The 22,742-nt window shown below is 41.3% G+C and overlaps 1 protein-coding gene across 1 annotated transcript in view; it reads right to left on the bottom strand.

Annotated features, from left to right (window-relative positions):
- The window catches only part of VPS41 (VPS41 subunit of HOPS complex), a 189,093-nt gene extending 172,859 nt beyond the window's left edge, over positions 1 to 16,234 (bottom strand). The window contains exons 1-2 of the mRNA XM_029233408.1: positions 16,213 to 16,234; positions 3,382 to 3,420 (exon numbers count right to left, since the gene is read on the bottom strand). Of these exons, the coding sequence (XP_029089241.1) occupies positions 3,382 to 3,420; positions 16,213 to 16,233 (60 nt within the window). The 5' untranslated portion in view covers position 16,234. The remainder of the gene's footprint in view (positions 1 to 3,381; positions 3,421 to 16,212) is intronic.
- Between the last annotated feature and the right edge of the window lie 6,508 nt (positions 16,235 to 22,742).

Below are 22,742 nucleotides of genomic sequence, written 5' to 3'. Positions count from 1 at the left end.
GTTAGTGGAGAAAAGTTCCAGAAACACGTTGTCCAACAATGTGAATATCCTTAATGATACTGAACTGTATACTTCAAAATGGTTAAGATGGTACATTTTATGTTATGTATGTTTTACCACAACTAAAAATTTTTAAATTAAAAATTAACTAAAAGTTTAAAAAAGAACTTCAGAATAACCTAACACTATGGTTTTCCTGTAATGTGAAAGCCCAATTTATATGAAATGCAGCATTTCGTAAAGTGATAGAAAAATAAATTGTTATATTACATGGTTGAAAACACTTGAGTATTGTTGTTCACAAAAATGGAAATCACCTGAGCATCTGAGTAAACAAGAGGTATATGTACATAAAGGAAATGCCTGCCCTGAGAACGTTTAATTAACAGTTACAAAACCTAAGGGGAAGAAGAGATAGAGGAAGAAAAGGAAGAATAAAGATTCTCTGGCCACCAAGTGGTGCCCCAATACCAACAAGGTCAGCAGTAACCCCCATTTTTCATATGAGGAAACTGAAGAATACAAGGGTTGAGTGCTATGCCCAAGGTCACGCAGCAAGTATTAAGCACAGCTGAGATATGAACTTGAGGTACCACCCTGAGAAGGCACCAGGGCTGGAAGGCAAAATGACCAAAAGAGCCCAGAGTCTGAGGACTAGAATCTGAACCCATTTCTCCCATGAAACAGCTACAACCTCAGATGGTCAGGTTCCTTTTTGGGTCTCAGTTTCCTCAACGTTCATGTATCTTTTCCTTCCATTTCTTTCTTGAGTGTGGTCAACTCTTATTCCTTCATTTCCTAGTTTTTTGATTCATTTCTGTTCTGAGATTTTAAATTCCTGGTTTAAGATAGTTTTTCACATCTGCAAAGGCTTGTTTAAAGATATTCAACTCATGATGGAGTGTTATGTCGGTGTTCTCTTGGAAAATTTTTGCTTCTCACTTTGTTTTTTTCCTATAGTAGTTTTATACAGATGCTACCTGCTGTTTCAGATCATTTTAAAATGTCTTAGATTTTCCTGGACAGCACCAACAGGTGCTCCCATGGAGAGGTGAGGTATTTGGGTGTTTTACTAGGTTTCTTAGTTACACTGGTAAATGAAGGACGTTTTCTTTAATAAGTGGCATCTTTTTTTGGTGATAGGGAGAGAAGAATAGGTAAATCTCTTGACTCTATGATATTGTTTGTTTCTGGGCACCCTGAATTTCCCTGCTTTTTCCTTTTCCCTTCACCACCAGGCCTCCAGGGGATGCCTCCCCCTTCTCTCGAGAAGCAGCCCTACCCCAATGCTGTACGGCCAGTGTTTCATGCATTTTCAAACGCCTTTCTTTAAATTTTCTGCTTTTCCAGTAAGCGGCCTGAGGTGACCTCTAAAAATGGTTCGCTATCCACTTGACCCAGAAAAACCCCACAAAACCATGCAAGAGGTTCAAATCTTCGTGTTCACTTTAAGAACACTCGTGAAACTGCCCAGACCATTAAGGGTATGCATATCCAAAAGCCACCAAGTATCTGAAGGATGTTACTTTACAGAAGCAATGTGTGCCAATCTGTCCTTACAATGGTGGAGTTGGTAGGTGTGCCCAGGCCAAACAGTGGGGCTGGATGCAGGGTCACTGGCCCAAAAAGAGTGCTGTATTCTTACTGCACATACTCAAAACTGCAGAGAGTCATACTGAACTTAACGGCTTAGATGTAGATTCTCTGGTCACTGAGCACAGCCAGGTGAACAAATTCCCCGCAGTGTGGCACAGGACTTCCAGAGCTCAAGGTCGGATCAACCCATACATGAGCTCTCCCTGCCACACTGAGATGATCCTTACTGAAAAAGAACAGATTGTTCCTAAACCAGAAGAGGAGGTGGCACAGACGAAAAAGATATCCCAGAAAAAACTGAAGAAACAAAAACCTACGGCCTGGGAATAAATGCCACAAAAAAATAAATGCAAATAAAAGTTAAAAAAAAAAAAAGATTTCCAGCACAGTCACTGCTCAGATCCACCCGTCTCAGACCTGTTCTCACAACCTCCCCACTCAGGATGGGGCATGATTTATGATTTCCCTCTATTTTCTGCCACCGCTGGGGCTCAGCTACTCTCCCCTCATTCCCATCCATCTGACCCTCAGCTCCAGTCAATCCAGAGCTTAGAGTACTCCCTGTTTCCTAACTATGCTGGAGACAGGGGTTATGCGTGCTTTTGTTTGCTTTCCTTCTGGATCCGTTTAGCATCTGAAGGATGTGGGGAAAGATTTAGATGTAGGGGGCTGCCAACATTTTCCTTATCTCTGAAATGAAATTCCTGGACAGGGCTCTGACAGTGCAGGATTCTGAACCAGTGATTCTGAGAACGCGGGCTTCTCAGTTAAGTAGAACTTTCCAAAAATAAAAATGGTGCTGGTCTGAAATGCTTTCAATGCTTCATTAAAAATTCACAACTATTATATCCTATCTATAAGCAAATTCAGTAACACCTTACCAGGGGCTTTGAAGAGAGTTATCAGAGATCCTTAGTAGTGAAAATGTTAGGAACCACAACTCTACATCCAAAATACAAATGCATGATGGCATGGTATGTAAGATATTCTCTAGAAGAATATGAATAAGTCCCCCTTTCCCCGCCAAAAGCAAAAAAGATAATAACTATAACATCAATCCAAATGGCATAGATTATATTAAATATCACATTGGTGTGGATTTCCAAAAGGTTATCATAAATACTTTTATATTCCTCTGAGTCAAAGGAAATACTAAAAGGAAAAAAGTAATTATTGTTATTAGTCCATCTATAAAACTAATAAACTAATTATTCAGTGTTATGCTTAAACTTATTTTTTATGCATAGCCTTGAGAAATTTTTTTAAAGCCCTCCTTTATATATTACTTTTTTCTCCTTAAATTCAATCGTTAATACAACTTAGCTCCCCAACAGCTTTTAAAGTAGTTACTTCCCTTTTTATTTTGTGAACTAAATGAGCATTTCAATGATTCAGAAACTATACCAATGAGCACGTCATATTCATTAAAAGAAAAAAGAAAGAATAAGTACTGCAGGCCCGACAGTGGCTATTTTCAAAAATATGTTTTTAAATGTCAAGATTGGTTTGTAAAACTTTGCATCAATTTCGCCACTGCCAACATGCTTCAGGTTAAAATATTGTTCAAATTGAGGAAAAAACTTTGTGTTCCTTTTCCTGTTTATTTTTCAAGCCAATCCATTTAATAGTTTTAAAGATGACCGGCATGTCCTTCCCCAAGGTTTAATCACCTATGGCCCTACTTTACCACGCCAAGTTCCGGGGAATGCTGCATTTAGCAAGGCATGACCAGCGCAAGATGCTGGCTTACCTAGAAATTCCCAGGTTCCTGAATCCCCACCTTACCTCAGACTCATCTGTAGATTCTTCAAGAGACCCGTTTTCCTACAAAGCAGAGAGCGGGGAAAACGGTCAGAACACATGACAAAAGGAGAAAAAATATTTTCAAGGAACAAGAGTCATCATGTCCCCACCACCAATACCCATGTGCCCTTTTTTGGAGGTAATTTACAACTCCAGTTTAAAGAACTCCACATGGTCCGACTCTCGCAGGCCTCCTACAACACCTTCTTCATACCCCGCAGGGTACCCTGAGATGGTCGCTCTGGGGCCACATGGATCCACCGCTCCCAGTGACCTCCCTTGACTGGTCAGCAGGTTAACATATGACCCCAGGAATTCCCCATGGGAGGACCCAGAAGGCTTTTGCTTCGCTAAAGATGGAAATCAGTCTGGCAAAGCAGCCTTACTGATCTCAGAAGAGGCAACTGTCATCTCAAATTATCTATAAGCCAACTTTTATATGGCAAAGCTCTTGTGCTATTAATTACTATGCTATGAATCTGGCTGAGTCAAAATGATTGTCTTGCTTAACAGCTTTTACAACAGAATTCCCCTAGCGTGGTACCTATCAGACGCTGTGCAAACAAGCTGTATAATTTACATCCACTCTTTAAACCATTAACTGGAAGACAAATTCTGCCATTTAACACAGTTTCCCTCTTGCTAGACAATGAATCTTGCTGCTCTGGAGAAAACAAAGCAAAAAGGGAAAAAAAAATGGACTTGATTCCGCTAATCTCTCACCTGTCCACTCAATGGGAATCTGCTGACGCCACGCATCCGCAAAGAGGTCAGCAAAACGAAGATTTACTTAACGTGCTTATAGATATCAATAGCAATAAAAGGTTACAACTAATATGCTGACATGGAACGTAAGCATTTCGCAACCAACCACGAGATTAAAGGAAAAACAGAACCAAAAAAATGGGGCAAGGACCTTTTAGATACATCAAGACAAAAACAATAGACATTTTAAAGAAAGCTGGATGCATATATTACTCAGTGCAAACTGGACTGCGGGATAAACACAAATCGGGCATTTGAAAATATTTTAATTTCATTCATTGAAAATCAGTAAGAACCTAGCAGGTGGCAGGCTGCCTCCAGAAGAGCCTAGTGGACAATACAGTCCCTGCTCTCAAAGTTCACCTGTGAAACAGGGATGAATGTTAGGTGTACTTAAGAATTTGACTGCAGTTCTATCATTAACCATGATGAATAACAGAATCTCCTCTGTATCCCAGGGCAGCCTGTTTTGGTTTCATGGTAATCTAAATATTAGAAAGTCCTTATTAATTTGGAGCTACAATCTCTCCACAGTAATTTTTGTTCTTCGCCCTAATATGACACGTAAAACATACACGTCTTCTACTGCTTGCTACTTCTCCAGACACTTAATGAAACATATCAGGCCGACCCTTCTAAATTGTTTCTCCCTCCGCTAACCATCCCCAGTTACTGGTTTTACGGCATCTGCCATCCTGATCCTTCTGTTTTTTTTGTTGTTTTGTTTTGTTTATTGCTTTACAATGGTGTGTTAGTTTCTGCTTTATAACAAAGTGAATCAGTTATACATATACATATGTCCCCATATCTCTTCCCTCTTGCGTCTCCCTCCCTCCCACCCTCCCTATCCCACCCCTCCAGGCGGTCACAAAGCACCGAGCTGATCTCCCTGTGCCATGTGGCTGCTTCCCACTAGCTATCTATTTTACGTTTGGTAGTGTATATATGCCCATGCCACTCTCTCACTTTGTCACAGCTTACCCTTCCCCCTCCCCATATCCTCAAGTCCATTCTCTGGTAGGTCTGTGTCTTTATTCCTGTCTTACCCCTAGGTTCTTCATGACATTTTTTTTTTCTTAAATTCCATATATATGTGTTAGCATACGGTATTTGTCTTTCTCTTTCTGACTTACTTCACTCTGTATGACAGACTCTAGGTCTATCCACCTCATTGCAAATAGCTCAATTTCGTTTCTTTTTATGGCTGAGTAATATTCCATTGTATATATGTGCCACATCTTCTTTATCCATTGATCCGATGATGGACACTTAGGTTGTTTCCATCTCCGGGCTATTGTAAATAGAGCTGCAATGAACATTTTGGTACATGACTCTTTTTGAATTATGATTTTCTCAGGGTATATGCCCAGTAGTGGGATTGCTGGGTCATATGGTAGTTCTATTTGTAGTTTTGTAAGGAACCTCCATACTGTTCTCCATAGTGGCTGAACCAATTCACATTCCCACCAGCAGTGCAAGAGGGTTCCCTTTTCTCCACACCCTCTCCAGCATTTATTTTTTCTAGATTTTTTGATGATGGCCATTCTGACTGGTGTGAGATGATATTTCATTGTAGTTTTGATTTGCATTTCTCTAATGATTAATGATGTTGAGCATCCTTTCGTGTTTGTTGGCAGTCTGTATATCTTCTTTGGAAAAATGTCTCTTTAGGTCTTCTGCCCATTTTTGGATTGGGTTGTTTGCTTTTTTGTTATTGAGCTGCATGAGCTGCTTGTAAATTTTGGAGATTAATCCTTTGTCAGTTCCTTCATTTGCAAATACTTTCTCCCATTCTGAGAGTTGTTTTTGGTCTTGTTTATGGTTTCCTTTGCTGTGCAAAAGCTTTGAAGTTTCATTAGGTCCCATTTGTTTATTTTTGTTTTTATTTCCGTTTCTCTAGGAGGTGGGTCAGAAAGGATCTTGCTGTGATTTATGTCATAGAGTGTTCTGCCTATGTTTTCCTCTAAGAGTTTGATAGTGTCTGGCCTTACATTTAGGTCTTTAATCCATTTTGAGCTTATTTTTGTGTATGGTGTTAGGGAGTGATCTAATCTCACACTTTTACATGTACCTGTCCAGTTTTCCCAGCACCACTTATTGAAGAGGCTGGTCACTATTCTGATGTCTTTACTCAACATCTATAATATGTTGCTCCTGATGCTAAATGTTTTACATGTAGTGTCTTGAAATTTCCTAATGCCCTCGGAGGTAAAATGCAGAGGCTCAGAGGTTGAACTTAAATGGCTTCTAACACCCCTGACAGTGCCTGCGCATTAAGTTATTAGCATTAGCTAAACAAGTCTTTGACAACTGCGCCAATAAGCCACAGCGAGACTATTTCCCACCTCTAGAACTCTCAAAGAACACTTGACTACTCTTTTCAAAAAAACTACATTAAACCCAAGGAAAATTGTTTTCCTAATTTGAGATCCATTCAAATATGCACATGGCGTATAAGGGCAAACGTCTCACTTACATGCGTCATTAAAACAAAAATGGGCCCCCAACCAGCAATTTCAATCCAAAACCAAAATCAAATTACCTTCTGTTCCCACCGGAAAGCATACAGTGGTGGAATCGGATACCTCAAGGCATGCAAATCTCAGAAATCTGAGTCCTCCAAGAAAACCAGGCTCTCAGAGGAGCCTCCTGTGGCTACTGGTTTTCAAGAGAACCTTTATTCTCAGACTTACCCTCAGCGCCAGTCTGAACCTCCCAGACCTAGCTGTGGCCTCGAAAAAATGACCCTTCTTTCCACAGCGCTACCAAAGCCATGCTTGAGTGCCTTCAGGAATTGGCCTGGTCTGTTACTTCTTAGCTTCGTTTATTCATCAAGCCCCCCTCCTTAATGCTCCAGAGACAGAGACAACAGGAAGACGTGAAGTGAATGTCCCCAGCAAGGGATCCCAGAATCAAGGCTGACCCTTGAGAAAGTCAACGATTTTCAAACATTTTTTTAACTTCACATTCTCTCTTTCAAAGACTCTACCTTCAAATCAGAAAAGTGTAAGTTACAAAATTGTGCTAGTTTCAAAAACAGAACTACCATACGACCCAGCAGTTCCACTACTGGGCATATACCCTGAGAAGACCATAATTCAAAAAGAGTCATGTACCACAATGTTCACTGCAGCTCTATTTACAATAGCCAGGACATGGAAGCAACCTAAGTGTCCATCGACAGATGAACGGATAAAGAAGATGTGGCACATATATACGATGGAATATTACTCAGCCATAAAAAGAAACGAAATTGAGTTATTTGTAGTGAGGTGGATGGACCTAGAGTCTGTCATACAGAGTGAAGTAAGTCAGAAAGAGAAAAACAAATACCGTATGCTAACACATATATATGGAATCTTAAAAAAATGGTTCTGAAGCACCTAGGGGCAGGACAGGAATAAAGATGCCGATGTAGAGAATGGACTTGAGGACACGTGGAGGGGGAAGGGTAAGCTGGGACGAAGTGAGAGTGTCATGGACATATATACACTACCAAATGTAAAATAGATAGCTAGTGGGAAGCAGCCGCATAGCACAGGGAGATCAGCTCGGTGCTTTGTGACCACCTAGAGGGGTGGGATAGGGAGGGTGGGAGGGAGACGCAAGAGGGAGGGGATATGGGGATATGTGTATACGTATAGCTGATTCACTTTGTTATACAGCAGAAACTAACATACCACTGTAAAGCAATTATACTCCAATAAAGACGTTAAAAAAAAAATGTGCTAGTTTCTAAGATAAACAGGCCAGACACAAAAAGACAAGTACTGCAGGATTCCACTTAATATGAAACAGAAAGATGAGCAGAGGTTAGCTAGTGCGGGGGGCTAGGGGAATGAGAGTTACTGTTTAATGGGTACAGTTCCAGTTTGTGATGATGAAAAGTTCCAGAGATGGATGGTGGTGATGGTTGCACAAACGTGAATGCACTTAATGCCACTGAATCACAACACTTAAAAACGGTTCAGATGATAAATATTATGTGATGTGCGTTTTACCGTAGTAAGAAAAAGGTTGTGCTGCTCTGTTTGAAGGAAAATGAAGGACTGGAAACTACCCAGTGATACAAATGTACAGCTGGACAAATCCTGGGCAACAGGCTGAAAGCTAAACTCAACAATTGTTCCACTTTATCCTTTGCAAACCCACCCCTTAAACTTAATCATCTATCCAGACAGCTTTAACGAACCATCTCGGTGCCTTGACCTGTGACCTCCTGAATCTATTCATCAACCAGCATCAGGATCATCTTCCCAGAACACACAGCACCCTGGTCACCACCCTCCTCAAAGAACCCTCGGGGGTCAGGAGATTTCAGATTCCCCAGCAAGGTCGTCAAAGCCCAGCCCAGTGTGGCACCCAGGGCACTTTTAGCCTCACTCCCCACTCTCTGCACAAACCCGCAGCCCTCCAGCCACACCGGGTGACTTCTCACTCAGAGATCCCATGATCACAGCGCTCTGTCATTGGTGGCAGAAGAGCAACTTGCAGTCTGGATGTGGCCAGCAGGTGTTTTGTTTGGCCTGTCTAGTGTTTTTAAGACTTTCCCATACAAATCTGTATTTCTGACTTCCTAAACTCAGACTATACCTGAAATCCATATTTCCATATAACAGCAGTTGAAGCTGAGCAGCTACGGCCCCAGAGACAGAATGCACCTCACCACCAACATCCCCAACTTCCCTACACCAGAAAATCCCCCTCATTTCCACTGCCACCCGGCGCCTTAAGCTTGGGATGCTTGCGCGGAGCCTCCTGACGTGGTTCCTTCAGCTTAGAAGGCCCTTGGCCCAACTCTGCACTCACCCTAGCGGTCCTCAAACTCCCAGCATGCTCTACAGGGAAGCTCTCAGGGGGTACCTCTAGGAGGTGGTGGCAGTCAGACTGAGGTTCTTCACTCTTGCTTTAACAATAGAGCTTAGATTTTATGTCTTCAATTTTCATGTTGCCCATCTGAGGCTTTAAAAAAAAAGATTGAAACTCACTGGCTGTTTCTAGATCCTAAACTTTCTTCATGGCCCAACTTAGGTCTCACCTCATTCACAGAATTATCTCCAGTCAGTCCAGGCCACAAGGTCCAGACCTGGCCTCCAATGGCCTCTCTTCCTTCTATACCCGTCAGCTTGCACCTAATATTAATTGCCTGGTCCTAGGAGTTAATCCTTTTTAATTCGCTGTGGATGAACCCAAAGGCTTTTGCCTATCTCCAACTACCCTACCCAAAGGAACTGGGCAATACCCGTTTGCCAATGATGATGGTAAGAAACAAGCTGCTGTGGAGAGGGTGTGGAGAAAAGGGGACCCTCCTACACGCTGGTGGGAATGTAAATTGGTGCAGTCACTGTGGAGAACAGTACGGAGGTTCCTCAAAAAACTAAAAGTAGAGTTGCGCTATGATCAAGCAATCCCACTCCTGGACATATATCCAGAAAAGATGAAAACTATAATCTGAAAAGATACATGCACCCCAATGTTCATAGCAGCACCATTTACAACAGCCAATGTCCATCAACAGATGAATGGATAAAGAAGATGTGGTACATATATACAGTGGAATATTACTCAGCCATAAAAAAGAATGAAAAGCCATTTGCAGCAACAGGGATGGACCTAGAGATTGTCACACTAAGCGAAGTAAGTCAGACGAATATCATACGATATCACTTGTATGTAGAATCTTAAAAAAATGATACAAATGAACTTACCTAGGAAACAGAAACAGACTCACAGACATAGAAAATAGACTTGCGGTTGCCAAGGGAGTAGGGGGTAGGGATCGACTGGGAGTTTGGGGTTAGCAGTTGCAAACTATTATATAGAGAATGGATAAACAAGGTCCTACTGTATAGCACAGGAAACTACATTCAGTATCCTATAATAAACCATAATGGAAAAGAATATGAAAAAGAATGTATATATATGTATAACTGAATCACTTTGCTGTACAGCAGAAATTAACACAACATCGTAAATCAACTATCCTTCAGTAGAATAAATTTTAAAAAAGAAATTAGCTGCTGATCCAAAGCGTAACATTGTACCTCCTCTGTATATTCCTTTTCCATTTATGAGCAATACCAAGTGCATTTTCTCCAGGCAAATGCTTGAATTATTAGCTCGTGGCTACAGGACAGTTACAGAAGGGGAACCGAAGGGTGGCAGCACAAACAAAGATAGAGCAATCCAAACACAACGTTAACAACCTGGCAGCAGCCCCAGGAAGGAGCTAGTTGGGCTCTCAGAAGACCCCTCTAATAAGGGCTTTCAACCCACCCCGACCCCTAATCCTACAATCAGGGCCCTGTGACAGCAGCCCGGGAGAAGACTCAGCACAGCCAGCCTCAGAGGCCAGGAGGGGTTAAGAAGATGGTCAACCCAGGAGGAGAAAGAGAAGCCGGGACCTCCCAGGTTGCGAAGTCCTCACAGTTTGGAGGGAATACACACTGTTTGTAGAGGGCAACGAAGAGAATCTGGGGGAGAAATGGGAGGCTGGAGCCTGAGGAAAGCCAGCTACAAACTTTGCAGGATGAAGAAAGAGCAGAGACCAGGCCCCAGGAAAGCAGAAGAGGCTGGAGACGGACGTGAAACGCACAACACTTACTACCACCTTCTTTTCCTTCCCAACAACTGTGTGCCACAGCTGAGCCTGTTGGAGGAGTGTTTCCAACGTTTCACAAAGGCACGGCACGGGAAAGAAGAAATATTTTGTGTGAGATGTATTTGATATCCCTGTGCACAGAGCCTCCATTACAGAAAGCTTTTGGGTCCCCAGGGACTAGACTGGTTGAGTAGGAAAGATGAAAGGGTACCCACGGAGCTGGCAGAAGCCGGGAGACTCAGGTTACCAAACTTTTCAACCAATTAGGCTCAACTACTATACTTATCCTGCAAATGAAGAAAAGCCTTGAGGTCTGCCCCAGCCCCAAATCTGACTTTGCATCATAACCATCTAAACGCAGTAGGGAGAACTGGCTAATATTTGCTAATCCACTCCATCATTTTTTTTCCTTTCCATTATGGTTTATTACAAGATATTGAATATAGTTCCCTGTGCTATACAGCAGGACCTTGCCGTTTATCCATTCTATATATAATAGTTTGCACCTGCTAATCCCAAACTCCCAATCCAACCCTCCCTCACCCTCCTCCCCCTTGGCAACCACAAGCCTGTTCTGAGTCTGTTTCTGTTTCATAGACGAGTTCATTTGCGTCACATTTTAGATTCCACATATAAGTGATATCATATGGTGTTTGTTTTTCTCTTTCTGACTTCTTAGTATCCACTCCATCTTCAGTAGGTTTAAATAAGAGCCCAGAATCACAAGGATTTGGTTAAAAAAACAACAAAAACCCAAACCAACAAACAAGAAAGGGGAAAAAAACCCACTAAGGAGGACAGTTTCTAGAAGAAACAAAGGCAACTGTGACTGAGCAGCCATGAATGGGAAGCTGCATGAAACACAAAAGCCCCTGATCTGATGAATGCTCCCTCCCCAAGGTGGTAATGTGGGAGCCCAGGAGGCTACCAGTAATCAGCTAATGACATCAGCCTCCAGCCAACCAGCCCAGAGGAAGATGGGAGAAGAAACTCACAAGGTAATAAGCACACCCAGCTGAGCTAATTTGTGACTATACTTGTTAGATGACGGTAAAGAGTGGGCGCTCTAAAGATTTCTCTGATCCTGTGCTTTTGCAACTTCTTGTTTGGGGCTCTGTTTTTCCTTTAGTTATTTATTAGTAAAGTTGCTTTTAAATGACCTATCTTGGCCAAACTATATGAAAAGAGAATTGTGCACACCTAAGCCAAACCCAAGTTTGGGTTATAAATCATTGTCCTATTTACAAACCAACCACTTCAACCTAGCACTTTAACATACTTTATCTCAGTTCATACTCACAAAAGTCCCGGAGAGTAAAATCCCCAAGCTACAGGCAAGAAAACTGCGACACTCAAATATTTGTCAACTTGGTTTTTATTTTATACACGGGGCACAATCACATGAGGGTATAACTACTCATGAATGTACTATCTGATAATCCTTAAATGCTCTACAATACAGACAGAATGTTCCTCACTTCTAAAGTGCAGTGGGAAATTCAAAGCAGAAACTCTCCTATCTGGTCAAAGAATAGATGGTCTGAGTGACCAAATATTTTAATGGACCAGGTTCTCTGCTGGTTGGTACAAAAGACGAAAGGGTACCCAGGGAGCTGGCAGAGTAAGCAATGTAGGAAATGTAATCTACAATTCATGAGAATTAATAACTTTCAAAAGTTTCAAGTAAGATAAAACAATTTAACACAAATTCTACTGAACCTAAATTAACAATTTGACGTTTTCAATTCAGAAGGCTATTCTCCCCCTAATAAATCCATTTAAACATTTTATTAAGCACCTAGTATCTGGAAAGCAGTAGCCCTGTGAGAGATACAGACATGAGTAAGCTCTGTGCTGATTCTTGAGGACTCAGCAATCTGCAGGAGAGATAAGACAAACACGAACAACCAGACTTCAGGCAGAATGCTGTTCAGAAGCAAGGCATGGACAAATAGTGTTGGGCATCTGGGATTACGAAGGTCAACTATAAGTCATTTTGGAGCTAGGAAAAACAGTTGGTTAGAAGATTTCCCGGCACAATGCAGGGTATTAGTGCTTTCTGTGAGCTATAATATATATGTCACTCTTTTTACTAACTACCTTAACCATACTCAGCATAAACAAGGATTTCCCAATGACTTAAAAAAAAAAAAAAAGTTCATTCATATACAAAAAGTGATTTTTTTTTTCCTTTTTTTTTGGTTGCACCTGTGGCTTGCAGGATCTTAGTTCCCCGACCAGGGATCGAACTCCTGCCCCCTACACTGGAAGCGAGGAGTCCTAACCACCGGACTGCCAGGGAATTCCCCAAAAAGCGATCTTTAGTTTGGGAGTCTGTGAACTGTGTTATAGTAACTCAGTTCAGATCTCACTCTTTTGGTTCTTCCTAAAATTACGGTGGGTGAAAGACCCATCACCAAAAACACAATGCTCAGAAAAGTTAAGAGGAGAGGTTGAGTTTTGTCTTGCACATCTTGGAGGACTGTTTCCATTTACAGTACATGGCGCTAAGGAAAAAAGCTTCCTTTACCCTCACCTGTTTGTCATAGTTAATTTTAACACACATCTTGATTCTTAAAAACATTCAGGAGACGTGAGGAGAATTATGTCAAGATTGTCTAAAAGGTTCAAAGCAGTAGAACAGAACAATTAGCAAATTTATTTAACACCACTTTTGGGCTCCTTTAGCCTTCCAAAAACTATGTAATAAAGGCCTCCTATCTTGGTCAGATTTCAATGGCTTCCTATGCGAAATGCAAAATACACAAATCAAGCGGACTGGGGAAAGTCTAACCATTTTTAATCTATAAAGGCCCAATAATACAGGTACAATTATCTGGCAGCTTTCTTTAAAAAAATAAACCGAACAACAATTTGTGGATGTTAGCTTCTTTCTGCTGTTGTCTTTTTGAGAACATTCTGAGAATGACACAGATACCACTGGGGGAACAAATGCCTGCTCTAACTATATACTGGCTGTTAAAGCATCACAGGTGAAATCATGACTTGAAGGAAATGTATTAAGGTGATAAGGGCTAATTCTATTTCACAAAGTAAAAAGTGATTTAGAATAGGTTCTTAAGTATTTTTAAAAAGGCAGAGTATGCCAGTGAAAAATTGTGAGCTTTGGAGACACGACTAGAGATGTTTTAGACACAAGCCTCGGCGAGTTACTTAAGTTGACAGAATTGCAATTTGTTGATCTGTAAAATTCAATCATCTAACATACTGAGAGCCAAGCACTTTTCCAGGTGTCAGGCATACAACGTGAACAAATCCTTGCCATCATGGAGCTTATAGTCTTATGTAGAGAATATACAGAAATATACAGAATATACAAAAAAAAAAAGCTATTTAAGAACACACTATGTCAGATGGTCACGAGCGTTAAGGAGAAAATTACACAAGAAGGAGGTTTCAAAGAATGGTCATGGAAGGTCTCATGCAAAAAGATAACACTTGGACAGACACAGGAAGGAAGTGACAGAAAGAGCCCTGTTAATATCTGGGGCCAAACAAAGGGAGCGGCATGAGCCAAGGCCCTGAGGCAGGTCCATGACTAGCTTGTTGAAGGAAGAGTAAGGAAGCCAGGAGAGCTGATGCACAGTGATAGAAGGGGAAGAGAATAGTGGAAAATGAGGTCTGAGGACAAGGACAGAGAGCAATTGGGACAAGGTGCTATTGGGCAACTAGACCATTCTAAGGACTCTGGCTTTTTTTCAGAGCGCAATAGGAGACCACTGGAAGGTTTGGAACATAAGAGATGCCTGATCTGACTTATATATCAGAATAAAATTTACCAACAGAATTCTTTTGTGAGGACCAAATGCAATGTGAGAGGGTTCTTTAAACTGGAAAGTCCTGTAAAAATGCAAAGCATTCTTATTATATCATTAACTTTCTAAGTGTCTTTTTACATCAGACAGCTTTGCCAAACTCCTGCACAAAACAGCAGTATATTCTAAGAACTCTCTCCGTTCCTACTACACTATATCTAAGAATGTAGGAGCTTGGTTTCTTGCTTTTAAATCAAACCACCAAAAAATTTTATTTCAACAAGAGATGAACAGTGTGAAAACCAATCTCACGACTGTCATCAAACTCAGCTGTGAGTCATGAAATTACATGAGCATTTCCCTTTGAACTGCTTGAAATGGAAAAGGAGGCTCCAGGGGTAGGCAGAAGACTCTTCTGTTAACACACTGACGGTCCGAATTTAATTTCTACCTCAGCAAATTTCTTATTTATTGGCATATATCAAATGTACACAGGGCAAAGTTTCACTATGTAAGTGAAGTACGTTGGAAATGGTACAAAGTAGATAATTAAACTAAAAAAATTTCTCTTATACTAAACAGCTCATCATCAAGTCACTGTTTAGAAGCAACTATGGAAACTGACCGCCTTGTTAATTTACAAGGAAAAACAATGCCAAGCTGAAATGACACTGGAAATGGAAATTTAAGGTATTTCCCCAAATTCGGGTCTTTGCTTTTTTTCTTTTTTTTTGGCTTTTTGATGTAACTTTGTCATTTCAACTAATGTCTGGCTACCACTACTGCCTATATGAAAATAACTCTATTGCCATCACTAACTTTTCCCTAAACTCCACTGTCACATTGCCAGGTGTCGACTGGACATTGCCATCTGATGTCTTACCAGCAACAAATAATCCCACGTAACTTTTACCGAGCCCAACTTTTCCCAAGCACTTTAAATCTGTGTTAAACTCACTCCATCTTAAAACCACCCTTCGAGGGCAGTACTATTATTATCTCTATCTCACAGTTAAAGTTAAATGACTAGCCCAAAGTCACATTTTAAGAATGAGAACCAGCAATGGAGCCTAAGACATTTTTGCTCCCGGACTGACAGATACACTTAACTACTGCCTGATGCAACACTGACTTAGATGTGTAACTAAATGAAACTGATCCGAAACAAAACTCATCGGATGCAACAGTGACTCAGCTTTGTACCTAAATGAAATAGTCAATAGATCCGAAACAAAACTCATCCCGTCTACGCTCTCCTAGTCCACCTGCACATCACCTCTTACCGTCCTATTTCGAGAGGAACTTAAATTTCAGCCACCTGACCTCAAAACTCAAATCACGTGTGATGCCTCCCACGGGCAGCCAGACCCTTGGAGAGCCCGGCCTGCCTTCAAGCCAAAATTTCACGGGGCACAGGCCACAAGAGCAGCGCCAAAGGAAGGGCCGCCCCGCAAACGCCGGGGGTGTGTCGGGGCGCTGTCTCCGCGTGACGTCCAGTAGCCGACATCCCACCCGCCTCTCCGCTCCCCGAAACGGACTTTTGCCGTCTCCCCGCCCCACGTGGGCCTGCCTCGTCCCGCAGGTGCCCCGCACCTCCGCACGCTCCACGGCACGCCTCCGATCGCCTCACCCTCGCCTCCCCTTCTCCTGCCTAGCAGTTGCAGCCTTTACCTGCTCCTCCGCTTCCGCCATGACAGAGCAGGGGAGTCACATGACACGCCCGGAAATGAGAGAAAACAAGAGCCTGGGGCCCGGCGCCTGCTGGGAAATGTAGTTTTAGCATCGTCTGAGTCGGGAAATGTATTCTAGGTGATGAACCTACTGGGCCTCGTTTCGGCTTCCAACCCCCCAAGCTCAATGGAATTGTGCTTTGGAGAATCCAAACATAACCATCGTTAATGCTATGATTTATTTTATTGTTGGTCTTATCGTTTCCGTGGTTACCATAGTATTTATTTATACTTAGTGTATATCATGTCCTGGATTTATAGCTTTGCATGAAATATCTCATTTAAGCCTCCCAGCAAACCTTACTGTTATTCCCATTTACAGAGGGGAGCACCTTGGCTCAGAGGTCACACAGTTAGTCAAGGACAGAACTAGGATTCGAATTCGGCTTTGTCTGATGCCAAAGACTCTGTGATTACCAAATCCAGCTTAGTCTAAAAGTGTTTTTTGCTTTTTTTTTAAAGTATATTAAGTAAATATAAAACAGTCTTTGAAATAGAGAACCAGAGACAATTTATCCTCCAAAAAGATGTAGCTCCTACTGTTTGCTACTACTTTAAGTCAGCTTTTCTCTTCTGGCACCTGGACATTGAAATTTTAAAAAACCTCTATGTTTAACTATTTGTTTAAATTTTTGTTGAGTATATTCTATGGGTAAATATTCAAGATAGAATATAAGTCTGTCCTTGGTAAAATCTGTCAAACCACTGTATTACTTTCATCCTTCAGAATGAATGATCCCCTGTCCATGTTTCTGGGCATTATGAACTCTCCTTCCTAAACCTCAGAATCTGCAGTATCCTGTTCAAAGATGGGCATTTACTTCTTTCCACTCATTTCCAGTAGATACAAAACTACCAGAGGGCATCTCAAATGGCAGCAAGTGGTAGGTGCCCAGTGCCTCATTGACCCCCTGTGCTGCATGGACTCTGACCTAGTAGGAAGTCATGGACTCAACACTGCGCCTCCCAGGTCTCTAGCTGTAACCGGCTCGACCCACCAATTCCTCAACTGCCAGGGTGACATCATCTGAGACACCTGTCTTCTCCCCAGGTTGGAAAGAGCCTTAGCTCCACCCTCTTCCTCCAAGTCTTGTTGGAGTCCCTCTTCTAGTCTGCTGATCACTTAGTCACAGGGAATAAAGATACACCAATGCCAAGGTATCTAGACATACATAGCCAAGTACCCAATACCGTAAGTATCAACCTTTCCAGTCTGAGTTTCTAAGATCTTCTCTTATAAAACAGGCCGAGAACAAACATTCATTGCTCATGATGGATTCCCAGTCCCACAAGGATCCTTATACCAACCAAAGAGGCTGTGGAAGCCCCCAGTCCAGTCTCCACAGAAAAAAAGAAATAAGCCTAGCTCCTCTACTTTTCTGACTTTCCTCACACACCATAATTTTCCCTTTTCCATTAGGACCTAGACCCACCCATTAACTTCTAGGACCAAACCCTCTCCAAATTGGCAATCTCTTCTGCTTTGATGAAAACACAGGCTCAGGATTAGGAAGGAAGGTAGAGGATTATTAAAAAAAAAAAAAAAAGGAAAATAGAGGAGTATAACCACTGTCTTCCCCCGAGGGTGTTTTTGTTTTATTGTTCAATTTTATTGTGGTGAGAGGTCAGGTAACACCTCCAGAAAAAGAGTGACTAAATACTGGGAGACAGGTGGAAAAATCACCACTGAAATTCAGAACAAAATCTTGTTCTAAAATTTTGTTTTTCTTTAAATTAGGAGTTTGGGATTAACATATACACACTACTATATATAAAATAGATAAACAACAATAACCTACTGTATAGCATAGGGAAATATACTCAATACCTTGTAATAAACTATAAGGGAAAAGAATCTGAAAAAGCATGAATATATGTATAGGTATAACTGAATCACTATGCTGTATACCTGAAACTGACACATTTTAAATTAACTATACTTCAATAAAAAAAAAACTAAAAAAAAAATTCTGTTTTTCCTTCCCAACAGTATGTGCCCCCTCAAAGTTCTGGGGAGGTGCTAGCTTCTCTCTCTTCTTCTGGGCTGGCAGTCTTCCTCCTGAGCCCTCTTGGCCTCTGAGGCCAGCTGCGCTGAGTCTTCTCCCAGACCACTGTCATCTGGCCCCTTGTTGATGGTAGAATGAGAGGTGCGGATCAGTAGAAAGCCTTTATTGAAAGGGTCTTCTGAGAGTCACAATCAGCTCCTTGCCCAGGGCTGCTGCTCTCTGATTCATTGCTGAATATGCTTTCTTTCTGTTTTCTTGGAGGCTGGAGCTCCCTAGGTTTGTATGATGGATGAGTCACCTCCACAAATTCTCCGAGGGACACATTCCTTTCATCTGTCGCATAGGTTCTGCTCTGGGGGCCCTCCTGGTGGAGCACATCCATCCAATGGCAGCCCGAGCAAGCAAAGCTGGAGGCTGGCCATTGACCCTGGGCCTTCCTGGTCTTTCTACTTTTCTGGAATGCAGAATGCTCAGCCTCTCTCTCTTCCTCAGAAAGGGTGTTATGGGCCTGATTGAAGCAGACTGGTAAACGAAGCAACACAGATACGGAAAGATGAATTAGAGGAAGAAAGCCCCTGCCAGCTGGTAGGTTCACGCTACGCCTGTGGCCAAGATGCAATTCACATGTGACCTTGAGCCCCAAGTTTTCTCCTGTGACATGAAAGTTTGGGCTCTCTCATCCAGAAGGTTCTCTAGTTCCTGCTACTCGGAGTGTGGCCCACAGACCAGCAGTATCCATATCACCTGGGAACTGGTTAGAAATGAAGAGCTTAGGGCCCCTCCAGAGACTTACTGAGCAACAATCTGGATTTTAATAATATCCCCAGGTGATAAGCATGTAGAATAAAGTTTGAGAAATGTTCAGACTAACAGTCTTTCATTCTATGGCAAATTGACTGTTTCTTTCTTTCCCTTCATGAGGTCACCTCTCCCAACTTCAAGCTATGGAGGTAAATGTAAGCATCAACTTCTCATTTTGAGTGTATAGGACCTAGTACTGTGAATAGTTTTCATAAACCAGAGCTAGACTTTCTAAGTGTAGAGTGGTTCACTGGCTTTAAGGCTCTGTCTCATAAGTCTGTTGTATAGCTCTGAAAGAGTTGACCAGCTCAATAAATTTAGTCATTTTATTCATAATAACCTACTTCATTGTTTGAACACTATGAAGGGCTTTAATATTTTCCATTATAAGATAGTATTTCTAAATTTCAGAAACTTGAAAAATCAAAGTGGAAATGAGGTTAAAAAAAAATCACCCCTTTATCCCTTCTAATTAGATGGTGATTCATAGAATCTTTTCCCAGTCCTTTAGCTTCCATTCCTTCTTAGGTTGCTACCTTTTTCAGTCTAAAGGTCTTTTTTGACAGGCAGTAACAAGAAAAGTTGCACCACATTATTCTACTAACTCTGAGCAATGATATTAATCTTTCTTTAATTAACTTTCTCTCCCAAATAGCTAAAATAATATTTATATTTTCTTTATCAATTTTGGTAAGCCTCAGCTTATTTTGCAGTTTGGTTTTGCAAAACCTGTACCCACTGAAACCTGTTCCCTTCTAATATTTCAAATGTCATTTTAAGATACAGCTTATTGTAATTTTCTCTGAGCAACCATTTTTTAAAGAAACATTTTTCTGGGACTTCCCTGGTGGCATAGTGGTTAAGAATCCGCCTGCCAATGCAGGGGACACAGGTTCGAGCCCTGGTCCAGAAAGATTCCACATGGCACGGAGCAACGAAGCCCGTGCGCCACAGCTACTGAGCCTGTGCTCTAGAGCCCGCAAGCCACAACTACTGAAGCCCGCGCGCCTAGAGCCCGTGCTCCACAACAAAAGAAGCCATGCAATGAGAAGCCCGCGCACCACAACGAAGAGTAGCCCCCGCTCGCCGCAGCTAGAGAAAGCCCGCGCACAGCAACGAAGACGCAACACAGCAAAAATAAATGAATAAAATAAATAAATTTATTTTTTAAAAAAGAAACATTTTTCTAATTACAAAAATAATGCAAAATCATGACAGATAGTTGGAAAAATACCAAAAATTATTAAATAAATTCAAAAGCCACTCATAATTTCTCCATCCCGATTATCATTGTTGGATATATTTATACTCTCTCTCTCTCCCTCTCTTCCTTTCTTTCTCTATGTTTATTTAAATTTTTCAACAAAATTCTATCATCAAGTTTTGTCATCTGCTTTCTTCATTCTCCAATAACATTATAAATTGTTGTTCTAAAATATGACTTACTGGTGCACATCAAAATTGCATTCTGCAAAAATACCATAGGTTGTATAATCAACTCTTTTTTGTTGCATACTTTGAGTATATCTAATTAACATCCTTGTGCATAATTTTGGCAGGTGGTCTAATGAAAGGTGGTATCCATTATAGAAACAGAGCCAACCAAATAAGAAACACCAGAGCTATCTACTCAGAAGCTGCTCCAGCATGGAAGTCAGCCACCCCCACCGGCGTTTAGACAGAGACTCAAAGGCGGGCAGAGGAGTGAGAAATCTTCATGGTGGAAAAAAGGGAAGGCTTCGGGTGCACCCTGATTAGAGGCTGTTGGCATGGGGAAGTGGTAAGAGGGCTACTAGAAGGGGGACATCCTGTGTGATTGGCTAGGGGTGCATGTTTAGTTTTATCAGGTTCTAAGTTGGAAGCAGACAAAAATTAGGGAAGGTGTCAGTTATTAATCAGGTCTTGGCCACTTTGGGCTGTTACAGAAGTTACTGTTTAGCTTCCTGACTATTACTAGAGACAGCAGTCTGACTGCCTACAAGTCTACCTTAACAGCAGCCTGGCTTCCTGCGCTGCTATTATAGAAAAGGGGTTGATTTCCTGGGTAGGTTGCCGCAGGTTGTGGGTTAGAGTTCTGTTTGTTTGTTTTTTTTAATATAGTCTGGCCATTGTCTGTTTGTATATTCCATCTCCCACAATTTATATTCCTAAGAGTTATATATGAGATCTCTATACCTTCCTACCATCAAGCATTCGGTATTATCATTTTTTTAAAACGTCATCAATTCGGTTGGGTGAAAAATAGTATTTTACTTTTTGTTCTAACTTGTATTTCTTTGATTCCTGATGAGTCAATATTTTTTTTATTGTTTTCTACATTTTCTACTGTTGCTCTTCGCTCGTTTTCAGTTGGGAAATTAATCTTTTTCTTACAGACTTGAAAAATAACGTACAGGAGACAGTTGGTTAGTTGGTTTTGAAGCGAAGAAGAGTCTGGTGCTAAAGATAAATATTCTGAGAGCTTCAGCATACAATGGATGTTTGAAGTGCAGAGGGACTAAGCAATAAAGGGAAAATGCAACCTAAAATATAATCTTTGGGAATATTCAAATTTGAAGGACACTGAAGAGGATGTAGTTTAGACTCAGTGTGGCTAAACTCCTATGAAACTAGTGTGCCCTGATTTTGATCAAGGGGTTTTATTGATAAAATTAAATAGTCACAGCATTTTTCCAATTCATAGGGGAAAAAAAATTAACGGGGAACATATACCATTTAAAACTTTTCTCTCTTACATGTTTTCTTGGCATCTTTGACTTTGCTATTGCTTAGCTACAAACAAGCACCAATACCAAAAACTAAATCAAAAATAGTAAATAAATCCTAACAAAAGAATCAGAAAGAAACTATCATGCATGCTTTGACAGCTCCTTATTTTTAAATGAACATGTGCCCAGCACCTAGCGCAGTGCCTAACACATAACTGGAGCGCCATAATTATTTGCTGACTAATTAATTAGTGAATTAATTAATTATCTATTTCATTACGTTTTCCCAAGTAATAGACTTTCTTGGTGTCCTGCCACCATCTGAGCTGTGAGAAAATAAGGAGACATTGAAAGTTTAAGCAGAGCAGTGGAATGACATGATGAGGGTGGTGTTTGGGAAGTTTAAGTCAGCAGCCGTGGAAGCCCTCAAAGATGGGAGTGATCCAAATTGGTTGGCAGGTTCAGAAGACTGCATGGAGGAAGCGTCACATCAGGTGGCCCTTAAAGGAAAGGTAAGAAGCTGATGGTAGAAAGCAGAGGAAAGGGAAGATATCCCATATGGATAGAACAGTACGAGAAGAGCCATAAAGATGGGAAATAGCATCCAAAGAGTCAGACATAACACTAATTAGATAGGACGATGCTAGAGTCTGTCGCCAGGTGTAAACTTGTGCATATTTCCACAGGCAGTTGTGGCAGAGATTGCTAATTGCCTGCTTGAAATCCATTAACTTCTACTTCCTTAGTAAAAGTGTAAGCAGATAGATTAAGGGGTTCCTGGAGAAAGAGAACCAGGAATGACTTTCTTGACATAAGAGAAGCCATTTTGTGATCTAAGCCTCACCACCATTGCTTGCCCTTGAACAGGTATCAGTAATCAAAGATCTTAAGGGAATACAGGAATGCAGGCACAGAGAAAAGGCAGTCAAATAATAGTACAGTGATGCAGCAGAGTC

The sequence above is a fragment of the Monodon monoceros genome, unplaced genomic scaffold (assembly GCF_005190385.1).
Source record: "Monodon monoceros isolate NGI ecotype Baffin Bay Population unplaced genomic scaffold, NGI_Narwhal_1 Super_Scaffold_2, whole genome shotgun sequence".
Lineage (NCBI taxonomy): Eukaryota > Metazoa > Chordata > Mammalia > Artiodactyla > Monodontidae > Monodon > Monodon monoceros.
Note: the sequence above shows the minus strand (reverse complement) of the source record. Positions and strands in the feature narration are given on the sequence as shown.